Source organism: Arabidopsis lyrata, assembly GCF_000004255.2.
Source record: "Arabidopsis lyrata subsp. lyrata unplaced genomic scaffold ARALYscaffold_7, whole genome shotgun sequence".
NCBI classification, from domain to species: Eukaryota; Viridiplantae; Streptophyta; class Magnoliopsida; order Brassicales; family Brassicaceae; genus Arabidopsis; species Arabidopsis lyrata.
The window spans coordinates 9,280,989-9,300,243 of NW_003302549.1; the positions used below are offsets into that span (position 1 = coordinate 9,280,989).

The 19,255-nt window shown below is 33.3% G+C and overlaps 3 protein-coding genes across 3 annotated transcripts; 1 reads left to right on the forward strand and 2 right to left on the reverse strand.

Annotated features, from left to right (window-relative positions):
- Window positions 1-176: 176 nt before the first annotated feature.
- On the reverse strand, window positions 177-2,648 carry LOC9305957 (vesicle-associated protein 4-2). Its single transcript, XM_002869840.2, has 7 exons — window positions 2,079-2,648; window positions 1,526-1,596; window positions 1,364-1,445; window positions 1,135-1,253; window positions 758-835; window positions 549-668; window positions 177-455 (listed from the first exon to the last, which is right to left on the reverse strand). The coding sequence occupies exons 1-7, from the start codon at window positions 2,449-2,451 to the stop codon at window positions 396-398; spliced, it is 903 nt and encodes a 300-aa protein (XP_002869886.1). The 5' UTR covers window positions 2,452-2,648; the 3' UTR covers window positions 177-395.
- A 1,651-nt stretch (window positions 2,649-4,299) lies between these two features.
- On the reverse strand, window positions 4,300-5,368 carry LOC9305958. The gene is made up of 2 exons (XM_021018130.1): window positions 4,992-5,368; window positions 4,300-4,644 (listed from the first exon to the last, which is right to left on the reverse strand). The coding sequence occupies exons 1-2, from the start codon at window positions 5,283-5,285 to the stop codon at window positions 4,477-4,479; spliced, it is 462 nt and encodes a 153-aa protein (XP_020873789.1). The 5' UTR covers window positions 5,286-5,368; the 3' UTR covers window positions 4,300-4,476.
- A 7,655-nt stretch (window positions 5,369-13,023) lies between these two features.
- LOC9305959 (transcription factor MYB102) lies at window positions 13,024-14,663 on the forward strand. Its single transcript, XM_021017911.1, has 3 exons — window positions 13,024-13,401; window positions 13,490-13,619; window positions 13,709-14,663. The coding sequence occupies exons 1-3, from the start codon at window positions 13,269-13,271 to the stop codon at window positions 14,544-14,546; spliced, it is 1,101 nt and encodes a 366-aa protein (XP_020873570.1). The 5' UTR covers window positions 13,024-13,268; the 3' UTR covers window positions 14,547-14,663.
- The last annotated feature ends 4,592 nt before the right edge of the window (window positions 14,664-19,255 follow it).

The following is a 19,255-nucleotide window of genomic DNA, read 5'->3' on the forward strand; positions in this document are numbered from 1 at the left end:
AACAAAACGATAGCGTTTCGGCACAAAAGAAGCTTCTGCTCAAACGGTTCAACGAAAAATAACGATTTAAACTAGACCGGTTAATTCAACGCCTAAATTGGAGGAGAACTTTAATTTTTGATTTCACACTTAAACACACAAAACATCATCTTTTTTTTTTTTCTTTCTATTAGTAGTTTAGTACTTAACATGAACAATTCATTATCATCAAACCCAAGTTTACATTTCTTTTTTACATGAAAAGTTTCTTCATGGTCTTTTTTTTTTACCAACATGATCCTTAGATTGCATTATGAATCTAGAAGTTAGCATATAAATTCAATATCGCGGTCTCTTCTTCTTCTTCTTCTTCACAAGCACACTAGTTTTTGTCCTGAGAAAACTTTTTTAGTCTCTCAGACAGAATCAGCTCCTTCGCCTTGTTGCTGTGCAAGATATCTCTCTCGACGCTCCTTCTGCGTTTTTATTAGAGAGTAAAGACAAAAACAACGTCAGGTTTTCACAATCATTTAATATGGAAGAGACGAGGGATAGCAAATGTGACTCACCCATTCATCGATCACAAGCCCTTCTCCAATGATCTTTGGACCTGTTTCCTCTGGAGGTTTCTTTCGTGCCTCCACCGCTGCATCCGCTTCTGCTAACTGGCGCTTCAGTTTGTCCAGCGCCTGTTTCATTCATCACATAGATTGGTTATTAGAGAGAGAGCCCGTAAAAATAGAATCGTCTTCACAAGCAAAATGATTCCGATACTCACAGGGTTGGGGCGCTCGGGATCCAGGAAAATCACACGCAATATTTGCTCTTTAGACACATCATCCTTTTGCTCATCAAACTGCCAAAAAAATACAAAAACAAAAGCAATTGATACATCTTTTAAATGGAAACAACATTCAGTGGAACCGTAGAAATTTAAGAACGTAACAAACGGTATGAGAAGGTCAATAGCTCACTTGCTTGGTTATATGTTAATAACTTAAGAGTTAAAAGGTAACTGGAAACCTCTACTCAGAACAAAAACATTCTTGGTATAGTCATTGATATCTTATGTTCTATCTGAACTCTAACATGTTGTTACTACCGTTTTCATGTTCATAGATCAGCTTTATAGATAGATCATAATATTCAACATACCAGCTCAGGCACATAGTCCATTGGACCTTTCACTTTCAGGCTCATGATTTTAAATTTAACTCTGCTCCTTTGATCCATTGGCTTCTCATTATTCTCAGGAGGCTCAACAAATTTGAACACTGTATATTTCAACAAGGCAGAAAAATAGAGTCACAAACATAATCTTGTCTGCTCTCATAGCCTCATCAAGAAGAATAAGAACACGGGGAAGAAAAAAAGAGACAATTACCAGTAGCAATAATAGTCTCTCCAGGAGCAAGAATAGCACCAGGTGGACGCATGAAGCAACTCTTCGGTGCAGTTGTTTGAAACTGAATAGCAACGAGTAAGTACATACACAAACGCAAAAAAAAAAACAGATAATCAAAACGCTTTTAGATCATAAACAAACCTTGAAGGCTACATGTGATTTGCTGGTATTTTTAATCTTAATAGCGCTCCTTACTTGCTTCCCAGGTTCATCTTCAAACAAAGTAACAACCTAAGTTAGTACTCCGCAGCATTACTTGTAACAGTAAACAACTAAATTTCCGAAAAATCTGAATAATGAAAAGAACCATGGCCTAATAATATACCAACGTCATCCTCAAATATCATTTGATGCCTAAAATTATTCATATCTATAAAAGTCACCTAATTTCAGAATGCTTAAAGGAAGACCATTTTTGTAGTTATGGTAAGTTAGAAGTATAATCCAATGTCAAGATTCTGCTCTTAATTCCCAAAAAGTTTCAAACTTTATGTTTCCTAATTGAGTCAATATCAAATTTACATAACGAATCAAATCATCAGATCACTTAAATACTCAAATTCTACCAAAAAGGTAGAAATTTTGGACTAGTATCAATGGATCTCAAATCTTCAGAAACAAACCCTAACAGGAGAAAACAAAAACTGCAATTTCGAGAAACGATTCTGAATCAAATGAGATTCGAAAAGCTCACAAGGAAAATAGAGTTTCTCAGAAGGATCAAGCTTCAATCTTCGTTTAGTAGGAAGAAACGACTTAGCAACAGAAGAAACTGAAGGAGAAGGAGTCGGGTGTTGATTTTGACCCGATCCATCACCATGAGGACCGTTATAACCAAGCTGATGATGATGCTGATGATGATGATGATGGTGATGTTGTTGATGTTGATGTTGATGATGGTTATGGAGATGAGAAGAAGTAGAAGAAGACGAAGCACCAGATGGAAACGGAGAAGTAGCAGCACTAGAAGCGGCGTTTCCGTGACCGCTTGAGTTACGAAATGGAATCTTGAAGAAACCCCAACCTCCTTTGCCGTCGGAAGTTGGTTTCTCCTCCGTCATAGTCATCTTCTTCTCTCGTACAGGTGAAGCATGCGAATTGCGACAGAGAAGGGGTTGACTCGTGAAGAGAGCTCAGAGAGAGAGAGAGATCGGACGTGAGATGGTGAGAGAAAGTGGATTTAATTGGTTGATTTCGCGTCCGTGTTTTGTTGATTTGTCTGAAAATAATTTTGTATTATTTAATATCTGATGGCTTGATTAACGGAAGAGAAAGTGGAGAGGTGAATTAAAAAAAAGTCGATAGAGACATTGTTCAAAAACGACAGCGTATTGGATTCTCTTTGTTTTTATTTTTTTATTTTTTATTGTTTGTTTAATGTTCTCTTTCTCAAAGTCTTATTTTTTGGGGTTTAATGTTCTCTGTCAAGTCATTTTCGTGGTTTCCAGATAATTTTAAACTACATGCCGAAGTCGAAGCCCTTCTCTGGGCGATGAAGTGTATGATTGGTGCAGATAATCAAGAGGTAACGTTTTTTACAGACTGTTCAGACCTGGTGAAGATGGTGTCTTCTCCAACCGAATGGCCGGCGTTTTCAGTGTATTTGAAGGAATTTCAGAGCGACACGGAGGAGTTTTCATCTTTTTCTTTATTTTTAATTTCTCGTAAGGCTAATGTTAAGGCGGATAACCTGGCACGAAAAGTTCGTACAGAACCGCTTCACAGGCCCGGCCCTTGCCTAAGGCAAGCAAAGCATGTGCTTTAGGCCACACATTATAATCTGAATTTGAGGGCCACACAACCAAAAGAGACCTTAGTCTATTGGTCTTCAATCATTTCTTGTGATACAAAATAATGATGGTTCGACTCCTATTACTCACCTGCTACTTTTAGTTTTTCTTTTTACATTTCCAAAATTGAAAATCATTCTCTGTGTTCCCACATCTCGCTTTCCAATATTCTGGTTTTAAGACTTTTGTTTCAATAGTTTAGTTAATAAATATAATTTTGGCTTTTAAACTTTTGAGTATAAGTTTTTAAATTGTTTTTTCTTATTTTACATGTCATATTTTGTTAGTGTTTTTATTCATATTATTTGTCTTTGTTACAAATTTCACTGTTTTAAAACTAATTCTTTAAGTGTCGTTTACTCTATACTCTTTATTTCATTACAATATAAAATATTTATAAAAAGCAAATATTTATTATTATATCTACAAAATATTACTTTAAATAACTTCTTTACATAAACAGAATGGAAACTAACTCAATGCTATATGTAAGAATTTATATAGATTTAATTTTCAATTATGAAAATAGAGTGAAGTCACAAAAAAATTTTAAGCTTTAGGCCACACGAACATAAAGACCGGCCCTGCCGCTTCATATCACCTATGTAAACAACATTCCTCGGGAATGACTTTTTTGAGCTCTAATTAATTGCGGATGACAAAAAAAAAAAAAAAAAAATTTCAAACTTTTTCATTTTATTTCATGGATAATTTTAGACTTCTTGAATCTTGAATTTCTGATATTTTACGAGTATATTTCGACAAAGCGACGTACCACTACTATCATGAGTTTTTGGTGGAAAGTTCCAAAACTAGAAAGAAAAACTTTGAGAAAGAATTAAAAGAAGAATAGTAAAAGATTACTACGCGTAACGAGAGGTTTCTCATCTTAAATTATGTTATTCAAAACAAGACTTAACAACCCTTGAATCCTCCTAAATTAATGACGTTGCACACGCCAACAAACTCACAATAACCTAACCGTTCGGTTTAGTCTGATAAATTTCAAACTCAAAACCCTCCCGCTGACCTAGAGTCTTTCTCCAGCCTAACCCCAAGTCGAGTCTCAAAGTCGTCCTCAAACCGATCCAATACTCCACGGATAAATTATACACAAATGTATAGTAGGACTTAACAAAGGGTTTATATTTCCTAGTCAGACCACAATAGATTAAGACACATATATATTCACCTTGTTAATGACGAAGCTAATAATATCTTCAATTAGATTCACGATATTTTCAAAAGGATCATACTTGATCATACTTCAGTGTGGCTTAATTAAAGGTAAAATACGAATATTTAAAATGGAAAATCGGGATCATCCCATTGAAGAACAGCAGATTCAATGTTATGCTCTCTCTTCAGCTTATCCTTAAGGAACCAGTCACATATTTTGCCAGCATTCAACTCTTCTATTGAACATCCTTCTTGCTCTGATATCACTCTTAGCAAATTCAACGACGATATCTGCAAAATCCAATTCCAACATATAAGAAGAAATTGATACGAAATATTCCATCTAAAAAATCAATATACATGCTTTTGAAAAAGAAAAAAAACTTATATTCTAGTTATTTAAACTAATGTGCATATACTTAACTTCATCCGTTTCTTCTTCTATGTGTTTGTTTCACAAATACAAATGGGTTTCAATCTTCTATGTAAAACTCATGTTTCATTTCCTATTTTAATTAACCAGACCAATTAATTTCAATACAATGTAACAAAATAAATAAGTAGATTGGAAATGAAAAATTTGGTATTGGAAATAGATTATTAAAAAAAGGAAAAAAATAAGATATGATTTAATTTACCGTAAGTCGACAGAGAAACTTCTCGTGTGCACCAAGGCCCGAGATTTCGACAAGACCGGCTTCTGCTAAGCTCAAGAAACTTCTTCTCTCTGGCTTGCTTTGATCGCTAGATTCTTCTTCTCCGGTTTCGGCACTTGCTCTTACCAAACACAGTCTCATCTTTCTTCTTCTTCCTTGAGTTCTTGTCATGAATGTGATATTATTTGATCTTGCTTGTCGAGTCCTCGCAAAAGTCTTGTCTATGTGAGGATTTAAGATGAAGTTTGAGTGGCGGTAATAAGTGGGAATGTTCATAGTTATACCAAACTCTCTTTGCTTTTCTTTCTCGGTGAGTTAGAACTTCGAAAGTGAAGATGAGGATTGAGGATAACACTTATCCGTTATGTACTTATGTTCGTTGCTTGCTTTGGAATATTTTAGTGGTGAAGAATGAATTGGTATTTTGGGCTCTTTTGGTGTTTTGGGCTTTGGAGTTTGGGGGTTTTCTTCTTTTATTTAAGTGGACCTTGCTTAGATTTTAATTCATGTCTTTAGTGTTTTTTTTATCAATGTTTAATAAGATAAGCATGTGTGTTAGAAATTGGAATGATGGAAGTCCTTATTTAAAATAAAATAAAATAAATTACAAAATGTAACCTTGCGATGGAATACAAACTTTTGAGTCGGAGCTACGATAATTTGATCGTTATATATGATAGTAATTAGTAGAAATTATATTCAAATTGATGTCAATAACCAAGACAAAGTCATGCATATATACAAAAAATTATTGATGAAAACGTCATAGACAATCCCTTAATGGATTTGAATATATATTTAATCAACTCCAAATTCACGGAAGTACTTATATATCAATAAGTTAAATTAAGTCATACATGAATGATTTTATTTTTGTTGGCAGTATCTATATATACATTTTTGGATCACAATTAGCAAATAAATCCGGAAGTTGAGAAGTATTTACAATGACATGCCATTAGCATTAATTATTTAGATTTGTTTTATTTAAGTAAAGATTTTTAAATGAAATTTATTTTTCATATATTTAGCAAAAGTCTCTACAAAATCTTTCTTTATCTATTTAAGTAAAGATTTTGAAATCAAATATGTTCTCAACAATTTACCAAAAATCTATACACAATCTTTTTAAAAATCTCGACTTAGTTAACTTCTGATTTTTATCTGCCAAAAAAAAAAAATTTATAGTAACGAGTGATGTATAAATCGGGAATATTGATATTACAATTTCTTCTACTTCTTTTTTTTCATATAATGAAAATTATTTTTAAGGATACTTTCTCAAAACCTTTAAATAAAACAAAAGGTTTATCCGCATGAACCTGCGACCTGTAGTGGATAAAAATGTTGTTCAAAAAAAATAACAAATGATGTTTAATTTTACGGGACGGGGTTATATGGTGCAACGGGTTTAGATCGATATTAATATTAAACAATATACTATGGATGAAATTTTAGAATTAAAAATCAAAATTTAATTATAAAATCAGAAACACTAAACAAAATAAACAATATTAACAAAACAAATACAACTTAAAATTTTGCTAAATAATTTTTTAGTTATAAAAAAATCGATCCGCGGTGTACCGCGGTGTAAAATCTAGTTTATATACAGTTTGGAGATTTTAGATCAACTAATTAATCCTGAAAAAAAAAAGTGAAAACGCAATTTTCCAGAGAGTTCTCGAGTATGTTGCTGTCTTTCCTCCAAATTTCATATGATAATTTTTAATATTATCAAAGTTTCCCATCAACTCTATTATCGAATAAATCCCAAAAAACTGACCAATATATATAATCAAACTAACACGTAAATTCAGACGTACGTATATTAAATAATATTTGCATGAAGTCTTACGTAAGTGTCTTAAGAGCATCATTATAAGTAGTTTCGTAGAAATAGATCTTAGTAATATTTAAATAATTTATTTGTAAAAGTGATTGTTAAGAGATAGTATTTTTGAGTTAAGATTTTTGTGTGATTAATGGTAGGCTCTTAACATGTGGTTCTTAGAAAAACAAATATTAATATAAAAATAAAATTTATAATTATAGAAAATTTAATAATTGTTGCAAATTAAAAAAATTAAAACATACATGAGATACAATTTATAACATAAATCACAAATATTTTAAACTTAATTTCTTCTATATTTTGTCCATATATGCTCGACCAAATCATTCTTCAATTGTTGATGCATACCTCGATCACGAACTCAAGCTCTATTATCGAAGAAATTAGAAGGCGTATCTGTACAATATGTGAAATCCGTCCAATCAAAACTTGACACGTGACACCTCTTAGGTATTAAAGTAATTTAAATTAATTAACTATCCTTAGCTTATTAAAATATTAACTATTTAATTTAAATCACTTTAATACCTAAGATTCAGCTAACATCCCCTATAATGATGCTCTAAGTGGCAACATCAACTGCACAACCATTACGATTTCGTATCAAATTATATCGTTTTTATATATGTGGTCGAAGGGATCTTTGGTCCTTGTCTGCTGACTCTGCTCCTTTCAACTGTTTAGAGTTCAAAGGATTTTGTTTATACGAAACAAATGAATAATGCAAAACATTTATACGTAATTTAAGTTTTCTTAAAAAAAATTATCCTCTTTCATATTGTATAATAGATATTGTATATATGTGTGGTTCTTGTTATTGCCTAACTGCTGGACTTATATATTACTCAAGTTGATGGTGTTTGCATTTTCGTCGGTATCAGCCAATGAGCCAATTACAACGACGTATGATATTTTTTTTTTTTGGTGAAAGTCGACGTATGATATATATCACTACGCGAGTACCCACGTTGAATCAACACAGCTATTTTTTACGAAATTGATGACAGAAATCAATTTGTATTAACCAAGACAGAGTAGTGTTTGTAATTAATCCTTTGGATAATCAAATTAAGTTTGAACTGAAAAATATATATACATATATATAAGTTTGAACTGCGATGTGTTGACCATATATATATATATATATATATATATATATATATATATATATACATATATTAAGTTTGAACTGCGATGTGTTGCAGCTGATATTATGATATCATGCAGTCCATACACTGAGTGTATACAATCAGTCAGTCTATTAATTAATTCTCCAAAACGTTAATCAGCTAATGAGATTTGGTCAACTGTACTAACACGTGGGCTTCTCGTTGTGGCAAATGATACATGCGCAAGCAAAAACCCTAGCTAGATTTTCGACATGTTATAAGAGCATAATTAACAGCTACCTACTCTGCAACCTTATTCTTATTTTAAAAATATAATTACCTGATTTTGTTATTGGTTCAACATCATAATTTCGCACTTTGTAACGACTTCATTTGTCCTTGGATCCGACAGATTCTTCAATCCCTAACGCGGAGACATAACCCTAATATTACGGATCGTTTATATTGTTAATTTTCATTTAAAAATCACTAAAATAGGTTTTAAGATTTCCTTAAGAAATGGTTATGCAAAGAGTAGCTATATGCCTATATTTAAGTATGTATGATGTTCCTAATAATTTGCGATCGATGAGAAGAGATCTATTAAGATATAATTTTATGATGCTTACATGCATTAGATTTAGTACTCACTCCGTAGCTATTGTAATTTAAAACATTATTGATTTGAAAGTGATACGACTATTCCTCTCGATGCAAATTAATTATTCACAAATCTTGTTATTTTTCAATTATTTAAGGGTTTGATTAATTATAAGTTTATTCTATATCATTCTCTAGCTAGTTATAGCTAGTCGCGAATGAATGAGATTTTTGCATAACTGTCTCTGTGAATAATATTTTCGGCCTTATGAAATTCAATATCCAGAAATCATAATATGTACGAGTGAAGTAAAATAATAATAAAAAAATTAAGTAAGATAATTTAAATATATCAAAACTGATTGAAGCTTCCGCCTCAATCAATGATAATTTATACAAAAACAAGAAAATTTTATCTAGAAAATTAAAGGAAAAAAAAAATAAGAATATTAATTTAATAGCGGCCAATGGTCCTCACATCATGCCATGCAAATAAATATACCATCAATCTTTTTTGTATTTTTGGGTAAGTGATGATATATTTGTAAGATTGTATATTTGTAATGATATACAATGAAAATCATTAGGATACATTTGAACCATTACACCATTAGATCGACATAGTTTATTCACCGAGATCAAGTTCTTCTTGATAGTCGGAACACACAAGACATTATCAAGTAATAACTGTTTAGTTGGAGTAGAGAAAGTAGTGGAACCCGTATTAGTAATTGGCAAGCCAGCTCCGTTGCCAACAATCACTTCTTCACCGCCATTGTATGGACCCGCAATGGACATATTGCTGAAATCTGTAGCTATGTGATGAGTCGCTCCACTATCTAGTAACCACGGTGCTTGTGAATAGTTAGTGGAAGCGGTGTAATGAGCTCGCGGCTGCCAGTTGGGAGGTGGCATCGGTGGTGATGGATTCCACATTGTTGGAGATGATGGTGGCGGATACTGCGACGGCGGAGACCATTGTGGTGAGGCAAACTGACGACAAGTCCGTGCACTATGACCATAAATACCACAAATCTGGCATCTTCCTTGGTACCCACGTCCTTGTGTTCCTCTTCCATAGCCTCTACCTCTTCCGTAGTTGTTGTTGTTGTTGTATTTGTGTTGTGCCATGTTTGCAGACGTAGGGGCAGCCGTTGATGTTGTCTCCGCAAGGTTGCGAAGCGTGTTCTCTCTGTTGAGAAGTTTCTCGTGTAGCTCTTCAATAGATATTGGAGTTTCTCTTCCATTGACAAGTTCCACAACCGGACGATAATCCTCATCTAAGCCAGTAGTGATGTGATCAAGTAGGTCTTCATGCGGGAGTGGTGAGCCAAGGAGCGCTAACTTGTCAGCCTTAGTAACAACATTCTTCATGTAGTCTTCCACTGATTGATTTCCTTTGGAGATGGTCTTGAGTTGATGTTTGATTTGGTTGATGTGTGCTCTTGATGGATTGCCATAAGTCGTGGCTAGCTTAGCCCAGATCTCACGAGTAGTCTTCGCACGTGAAACCATTGGTTGCACTTGAAGAGATAGAGTGCCAATGATAGCACTGTAAAGAAGACGATCTTGTCTTGTCCAAGAAGTAAACTTAGGATTTGGTGTTGTCACAGTACCTGAAACGATGTGGGTGGGTGGAGCTTGATCGGTTTCACTAATAAAACCATGAAGCTCGTGACCTTCTAGGAGAGCTGTGATCTGGAGACGCCAAGTGAGATAATTCATTGATGTCAACTTTGTGATGTTTGACATGTTCACGGCGATGAGAGTTGGGGTTTCACTATCTATATCAAAGATAGGTACTCTCGAATACGTTGCAACTGACGATGAAACTTCTTCACTCATGTTGATGATTGAAGAAAGAACCGGTGAAAAGAGACGCTAGGTCTGTAGCGGCGGTGGCTAGGTGAGGCGTGAAAAAAAAAATTAGGGTTTTTGTGTTTTGATCGATTGCTCTGATACCATGTAAAATTAGTAAAATTATATATATTAATGAATAGAGAGACCTCTATATATAGGCTTACAAGAGAAGATTCTAGAGGATATACACTAGAGATTAACATAACAAGATTTGGAAGATTTACATTTATCTATTACTCTAACAATATTGATATTACCTTTGATTTAGCACGTGAGACTTTTTTTTTTCTTTCTTTGTTAACCTCGGCTAAGGCTTTAGTCGTCGTTTTTTTTTGGTGTGTATAAGGCTTTAGTCGTCCTTGCTCCTTACTATTCGATTTTTTTTTTTTAATTTGGATTTGGCTTTGTTTTCGTTTAATTGTTGAAACCAACTGAAATTAAACTTTTTGGTTTGACCCAATCCGCTATGAGTTCATTTGAATTGGTTTAGTTTTAGAAATATAAAACTTGTTTAATATAGGCAAATACATACAATAGTCTAAAAATGAAAATATCGGTTAAGACTACTTAGATTTTATATCGTTGTTTTGACTGACTTTAGTTTGGCTTGATCAGAATCACATAATATTTGTATCTTTATAACCCAATGTATATTCAGAATCTCACACAGGTAAAAGCTAATAGGTACAAAATATTGGTCTTCAATTTTTGGGAAACACAGAGCAACAGCTATATAATATGGTGACTGGTGAGTATACAAAATAATCATACACAGTCACGAATTTATTGGTGGATAATATTTTTTTTGTCTAACCTCTCCACAATTAATGTTTTCTAATTTCGGCAAATACCAAACTCCATTATTGCCATTCGAATTAAATGCGCTCCCCTTCCTCTATAATGCTATGTGCATAGAAAATTGACTTTGATAAATTTGCCCTTGGACCTTACAATCCAAGCGAAATGGTTGGTCTAATATTTTAACTAAAGTATTTCTTTTCATTTTAAAATATTTTATCATCGTGTGACATATCGAACGTACAAAAAGTCAGTGAATCATTATTTCAATTATAAAGAAACTCTTATCGAAACAAAAAAATATATATAAACTTGTTTTTTGTTTTTTTGTCGTTTTGTTTAGAAACTTGATCAAATTGGAATGAATATTATTACGATGATCCTCTGACGACAATACTATAACATACACCACTAATGTTTCAACTTTAAAGCTCAACCATTTATATAAGTTGGAATGATAATTCCCTTGAACTTTGTTAGAATTTAAAAGTAAAGTATATCGCTCAAGCCAAAAGAGTTGGAAAAACTAGTCCAAAGAAAAAAACAGGATATAAGTTGAAATTGAGAGGTGCACAAAAAAAAAGAAGAAGTTGAAATTGTGAGGGATAAACGTGACGTGGCATCTTCGTGTTGGCGACAGCTAATGTGAAACCTTCCCACAAAGCTTGGAGAGCGACGCATTTTAGTCTTTCCTCAATCCTCACCCCATCGATTGTGTTACTTTCATTATCACAAACTGTTTTCTTATTAAATTACTCTTATTTCGAATTGATTTAAGTATAGTGGTGCCAATACTTGTGTGTTAAACTTCATAACGGTGAAATAACTATTTCCTTCAGTTGCATGTGAAAGTACAAATTTCTACATTTTAGTATGAGTTTTTTTTTGGTTTAAGTATATATTACAAATTTCTAAATTTCTACATTTTAGTAGGAGTTATATATATATTTATTGATTATCTTTATATACAATTCAAATCCAATATATGAAGAAACACCGATATATATGAGATCAGTATGAGACTCTCATTATTAATCTCGAATAAGAGTATAGTACGTACTAACTCACTGAATCTTATATGCTAAAACTACTTATCGTTTTCATGGATGTTATTATAACCATCTTTGAGGTTATTGATGGTTATTGTTTAGAAAAAACCTACTCTTGTTTTTCTTTCTTAGGTTGATTGACTTATATATACCATATGTTTCACTGAGGAAGGAGCTTAACAAAACTGCATTTTTTCAACGTCACAGCTACTTTTAAAAGTTATCAAAGTATATCAAGAAACCTTATTAAGCGTAATAAGACATTCGTAATTTACAGCAAAGGATTAGTAAGTACAACAATAATCAAGAAAAAAAATGACTAATTTTGTTTTCACTTTTCAGGAAGCATATTACACAAAATTTATTTTTGTAATCAACACCGACGACCGTGGTTTGATTAAATTGTTTATACACATGATATGTGCATTTTTTAGATTTTACTTTAATTTTAATTATATTTGATCAAATATCATTTTGGAATCATAAAATGTAAACACGAAACACAAATGGAAGGTTTCGTTGTATGTGATTTGTATCTATGTTTCTAATATTCCCAAAGATTTTTTGGTAAAACACTAGAACTGTTGTGTTCAATTTTGAACGTTTAACATGTAAGCATAAAAACAAACTCAGACTAAAAAACAATCATCAAGCCAAGACAAAGGGCATGCCTCATATATATATAGCTGCAATAAAAGTAAAAATAAAATAAAAAGCATCCATAATAATGGATAAAAGCATCGTATAAACGCAAAATCTATAAGATCTTTGTTTTTTTGGGACACGTATACCAATTGAGAAACAGAGGACGGCACCGAACCATTTTGACTTCCCTCTTCTTCTCTCCCTATATATACTTTGCACTTCCCCTTACGGACCCTACGACCTTTTGTTTCTCTCTTCTCTATTCATATTATTTTCCTCAAACTCTCTGATTAGCTCATAATTACTAAACCAATTTTCTGATAAACAATTATCGACAAAATCAATGGGAAGGTCACCTTGTTGCGAGAAGAACGGGCTCAAGAAAGGGCCATGGACATCTGAAGAAGACCAGAAACTTGTTGACTATATCCACAAACATGGTTATGGTAACTGGAGAACCCTCCCCAAAAATGCTGGTTCGTGTCTTAATTTTCATTTTAATTCATGTTTTTAGCTATAGTTTCTAGAAAGTTTCAAATTTTAATATCTTTTTCTCTTCATCAGGTTTGCAAAGATGTGGCAAAAGTTGTAGGTTAAGGTGGACTAATTATCTCCGACCAGATATAAAGCGAGGAAGGTTCTCTTTCGAGGAAGAAGAAACCATTATTCAGCTTCATAGCTTCTTAGGAAACAAGTGAGTTTTTTTTTTCTTTCTCCTCCGACAATATCTTCTTTGAACTAGCTAGTTCAAGATTCTTACGTGTTTGGTTTAACTTTCTATAGGTGGTCGGCGATTGCGGCCCGTTTGCCTGGAAGAACAGATAACGAGATCAAGAACTTCTGGAACACTCATATAAGAAAGAAGTTACTTAGAATGGGGATTGATCCAGTGACTCACAGTCCGCGTCTCGATCTCCTCGATATCTCATCCATCTTAGCTTCGTCTCTATACAATTCATCTTCACATCATTTGAACATGCCAGGAGGACTCATGATGGATACTCATCGTCGTCATCACCAGCAACATCCATTGGTTAACCCCGAGATACTCAAGCTCGCAACCTCTCTCTTCTCTCAAAACCAAAACCAAAACCAAGTCCAAAATCAAAACCAAAACCAAGTCCAAAATCAAAACCAAAACCTTGTGGTGGATCATGACTCAAGAACTCAACAGAAGCAAACAGTGCATAACCAAACCGGAGTAAACCAATACCAAACCGACCAATATTTCGAGAACACGGTTACTCAAGAACTCCAATCTTCCATGCCGCCATTTCCCAATGAAGCTCATGTTAACGACATGGACCATCACTTCAATGGTTTTGGAGGACAAACTCTAGCTTCAACTTCGACAACGTCTCTCCAAGATTGCAATAATCTATCGTTCAATGATTATTCAAGTTCTAATTTTGTATTAGATCCTTCTTATTCGGATCAGAGCTTCAACTTCGCTAATTCGGTCTTGAACACGCCATCTTCAAGCCCGAGCCCGACTACGTTAAACTCGAGTTACATCAATAGTAGCAGTTGCAGCACTGAGGATGAAATGGAAAGCTATTGCAGTAATCTCATGAAGTTTGATATTCCCGATTTCTTGGACGTTAATGGTTTTATTATATAATTCCAAGAAAGAACATAAAACCTGAGTGGGATAGAGTTATTTTTATTATTCGTTGTAATTTTAAGACTCGTTTTTTCTTTCTTTTCAATTTGTTTACATGTAAAATACTGTTTTCTCTTTGATTGTGTTACTTAGAGCATGAATATTGGTTGAAATGTTGAGTATCTTAGACAAATCTTAGGATTAAAGTTGATTAAATATAATTAAACCAACATTTTAAAGCTAAGATTTGTATCTAAGTTAAGATGTTTTTCTTAACTTAAGATGTTGCAAGGTGTCACATTGTGATTTGTTAAAAAAACAAACAAAAGAAAGACACATCCAGTTATGGAACGACTATTTCGCAGAAAATCTAACTTTCCCTCCTAATCTATTTAGACGCCGATTTGGTCGAGCATATATAGACAAAATATTCCATAAATTAAGTTTAAAACATTTGTGCTGTATGTTATTTATGTTATAAATTGTATCTCATGTATGTTTTAATTTTTTTTAATTTGCAACAATTGTTAAGTTTTTTATAATTATAAATTTTATTTTTATATTAATATTTTTTTTCTAACCATATGTTAAGAACCTACCATTAATCATAGAAAAATCTAAACACAAAAAAAACTATTTCTTAACTATCACTTTTACAAATATATTACTTAAATATTATTAAGATGTATTTCTAAAATACTACCAATAATCATGCTCTTATTTCTCTAGAGTTTATTATATAGCTAATACCATAGTTTTTTAAATTATGGTGTTTCCATTATTGATATCCACTTTACATTTATTTATTAATATTTGGCCGGCTTTACTTCAACATATGCATAGTCTCCTGTCAATATTATTAAATTTGACTCAAATGATATGAGTTGCTGAAATTGATATGTATAATTTGATATGAGGTGTAGAAATTTCCTGATATAGACATAAAATTGTATTTTAATTATTACATCATTGACTTTTGTCATGTTTCCCAAAAGGTATTAATGGAAACGTATGATCCTAACCAATAAAGTCCAAATGATTCACCATAAAATTTGTATAGTTTATTCATGATCACTAAGGTCCCCCACATGCATTTTCCAGCAAGATCGAAAGTAACTTTTAAAAAATGAACTAATAACTTTATTAGTATTTCCTTTTATTCTCAACGACATACAATACAACAACTAGGCATGAACAAAATAACCGAACCACGAGAACCGAACCAGAACCGAAGCAAAAAGAACCGAACCGGAACTGAACCGGAACCGAACCAAAATTTTAAAATATTCAAATGGATCCTAAATTTCAGAACTGAAAGAACCGGAACCGGAACCGAACCGAACCGAAATATTTCGGGTACCTGAAATATGAGTTTATATCTAAAAATATTAGTTATTTTTAGATCGAATAACCAAAAATACCTGAAATACCAACAATATTTGGAAAATATATTAAAAAATACTTACAATATCCAAAAATACTCGATAATATTCGAAAATATCCAAAAATATCCAAAATACCTAAAAATATCTGAAAGAAAATATCTGAATGGATCCTAAACTTCAGAACCGAAAGAACCGGAACCGGAACCGAACCGAAATTGATTGGTTCCTATATAGATCCTAAACTCTAGAACCGAAAGAACGGAACCGAACCGGAACGGAACCAGAACCGAACGGGTACCCGAATGCTCAGGTCTGGACTACAAGAGTACCAAAGGCTGCTATCATCATTGCTACATATAAATGTAATTTCATCCATGTTTTAGAATTCTTTTAATAAGACCGATAATCATATATGTTTCATGATAATTTTGGATTTTTCATTCATAGAATCTAATAACCAATAATTAGTTAGTTAGATATTCCTTTCTAAACACAAACATATAGAAACGAAAGACACACTTTGTATAGCTAAGATTAATTTAAATTATACTATACAAAGAGAAGACGACACATAACAAAAAAAGCCTCCTTAATATTGAAACCACAAAGCGAAGAAGCGATGATCGGGACCGGGGAGAGTTGCCGGCGCGTGAGGGACACGTGTTCTTCATCTTTACGTGCAGAAATAAAGGAGCACTTTTGTTTCATGGGCGTGGCCACGTAGTGTCGATGACGTGGCGTGTAATTAAGGCAAAAAGAAAAAAAAGAGCCTCCTTATTATTGAAATCACGGCGTAGGTTTTTTTGATGGCTTTACACGTGTAGTTATACACACCCATTTAAGATTAGAGAACACGTGGAACTCAATAATAGATTAGTGGGCCCGATTGCGTGTTGACCGACGATTAATTTGGATGAGCTGTTATTTTTTGACTGCTGGATTGGACATAAACATGACAGACTTTTTTATTTTTTTTTAAAACAAAACTAAAAATACTGTGTGATCGAATAAATGCTGTGATTTTGACATACGATTTTTTTCTTCCTTATATGAATTTTTATTTTCTGTGCACCTTTCAAAAGTTATAGATGCCAACTATTTATTGCTGTGTAATAGACATGACTTTTTTTTGGCGGTTCTTCTTCTAGAGACCCTAATGATTTTCTCTACCACTTTATAAGGCAAAGTCTTATGTTGTTTTTTGTGTGTGTAAAATGAACATATTTAAACCAAAAAGTTAGTATCTGTTATAGATATATCAAATGTTTTACCAATGGATCATTAAAAGGAAGAAGATAAACATCGTGTTTAGATGTATGTATGAAACAAGTATAGCTTTTTTGAGTTCAAATTGCTTAGAGATGGATATCATGGATTCAAATTTATTAAAAGAGAATTTTCGGTAGCTAATTAAAACACCGAAGTAAAAAACAAGAATTAACTAAACCACGCTCAAACACGAAAATACATTCAGCCAAAATTAATCTAATGTATAATGTGTTTTCTGAATTAGTTATTTGCCACACTTCAAAATAACATCATAGCCTCCCTCCCACTTCTTGTTTTCTTAGTGTTTCAATTATTTTTCTTCTTATTCTGTCGTAAAAAGTTTCAAAATTGTGAGTTGGAAGAAACAATATGTGCAATCTATTGACTTCAAAACAAAGAATCAGATAAAGTCTACAAAAGGGTAAAAAGATTTTGGGCGGTTGCGTAATATGAATATATCGGACCAAAGCAAAAAGGCAAAATTTGTTTTACATGCTCTCGTTAGTTTTCGTGGGCTTGTGTGTGTCTCCATGTCCTTGACAAACAACAAAACGTGTTTTTCTCGTATATATTGCCACTTGATCACAAGAAAACAAAACTTGTGGTCAAAATTTGGAGGTTCATAGAGTTAACCTACTTTAGTTCCCTCCTAAATTCACTCTCTCGTTTTCCTAGCTACTAGGTTTTCTTGGTAATTCCCCCCACCACAAAAGAAAACCTAAGAAAATGGCTAAACTACACTGGATTCTAAAGAATCATGTTTGGGTTATCACCATCTCTGAGCTAAATGGTTAAGAGCAACCACAACGATTAGTTTCTAAGTAAGGTTTCTATGTATTTTTTATTAATAAATTTTGATAGTTTTGTAGTTTTAGAGATTTTGTAGAGTTTTTGAAAATTTTTTGTTTCATTGGTGGAATCCTTAAGTGGGTTTCTAAAAAATAAAATAATTTTTTTAAAAAATTTTTGTTAATATTTTTATTTGAACAAACATGATTATTATTAGGAATTATAAAATTTTAAACATACATGATATAAAAAGAAGAAGAAAAAAACATATTAAAAAAGCAAAAAAACAATAACGATTACATTTTAAGATTGATTCTAGTAATAATGTTGCCATACATGTTCAAATAAATCAGCTTTCAATTCTTCATGTTTAATCCGATGACGAACTCGGGCTCTAGTGGCCATCATATTACCGAGATACTTTGTATCTCCTTCAAAGCATTGGTTCTGGTAATAATGTTGCCATACGTGATCTTTCTGTTTTATCTCCCAGATACTTTGTATCTCCTTCAAAGCATTGGTTTCTTCACCTTCAACCGGACTTAGCTTGGCTTTGCCTTTGGCTTTGGCTGCGGCTTTGGCAGCCTTAACACCAATGGGACGAGCTTCCTTATCTTCAACGCCAACAGAGTCAGAGTCAGCTTCACATTTTCTTCTCTTTGCTTTCCCATGAGTAGACTGAGCAATCCACTTTTGATCATATCTAAGCTCCCTCCACGCATGCTCACAAGTAAACTTGCAGCCATAATCTTTCGAGAAGATCTGATGTGCCATAGACACCACATCATCATCATTCTGACCACTTGTTTGTTGTTTGCTTGCGGCCAAGTAGCTCCCTACAAACTTGTTCACGGCGTCATTCACTTATGACCACCTCTGTTTACAACATATGTGGCCTCTCTTTTCCACACCTTTGAGCTTGGGACTTGAGTTGTAGTACGCTGCTATACGTTCCCAGAACGCTGCCCCCTTTTGCTCATTGCCCACCACCGGATCCTTGGAAGTGTTCAGCCACCCACTTATGAGAACAACATCTTCAGTTGATGACCAATTCCTCCTTGGTTTCTTGGCTTTCTTCCCTTTCTTCCCAGCAATTGGTGCTTCATCTTCACTTGGATCATCATCAGACCACTCAGTGCTAAACACATGGACATTTGTTGATCCAAGTTCCAAGCATTCATATGGATTTGGTGGGAGAATGTGACTGTCATCTTGACTGTTCAACAGGTTTATAAAGCTTGAAGTATGATGATATGGATTCATTGAATCCATATCTTTGTTTGT

What these genes read in the sequence shown, in the direction of transcription:
- LOC9305958 (XM_021018130.1), bottom strand. Translation starts at nt 5,285, where the DNA reads ATGAACATTCCCACTTATTACCGCCACTCAAACTTCATCTTAAATCCT. An exon ending in AGTTTCTCTGTCGACTTACG is followed by an intron (nt 4,645 to 4,991) that starts GTAAATTAAATC and finishes TGGATTTTGCAG; the next exon opens with ATATCGTCGTTGAATTTGCT.
- LOC9305959 (XM_021017911.1), top strand. Translation starts at nt 13,269, where the DNA reads ATGGGAAGGTCACCTTGTTGCGAGAAGAACGGGCTCAAGAAAGGGCCA. An exon ending in AACCCTCCCCAAAAATGCTG is followed by an intron (nt 13,402 to 13,489) that starts GTTCGTGTCTTA and finishes TCTCTTCATCAG; the next exon opens with GTTTGCAAAGATGTGGCAAA. An exon ending in CATAGCTTCTTAGGAAACAA is followed by an intron (nt 13,620 to 13,708) that starts GTGAGTTTTTTT and finishes AACTTTCTATAG; the next exon opens with GTGGTCGGCGATTGCGGCCC.
- LOC9305957 (XM_002869840.2), bottom strand. Translation starts at nt 2,451, where the DNA reads ATGACTATGACGGAGGAGAAACCAACTTCCGACGGCAAAGGAGGTTGG. An exon ending in AATCACATGTAGCCTTCAAG is followed by an intron (nt 1,446 to 1,525) that starts GTTTGTTTATGA and finishes GTTGCTATTCAG; the next exon opens with TTTCAAACAACTGCACCGAA. An exon ending in AGAGACTATTATTGCTACTG is followed by an intron (nt 1,254 to 1,363) that starts GTAATTGTCTCT and finishes TGAAATATACAG; the next exon opens with TGTTCAAATTTGTTGAGCCT.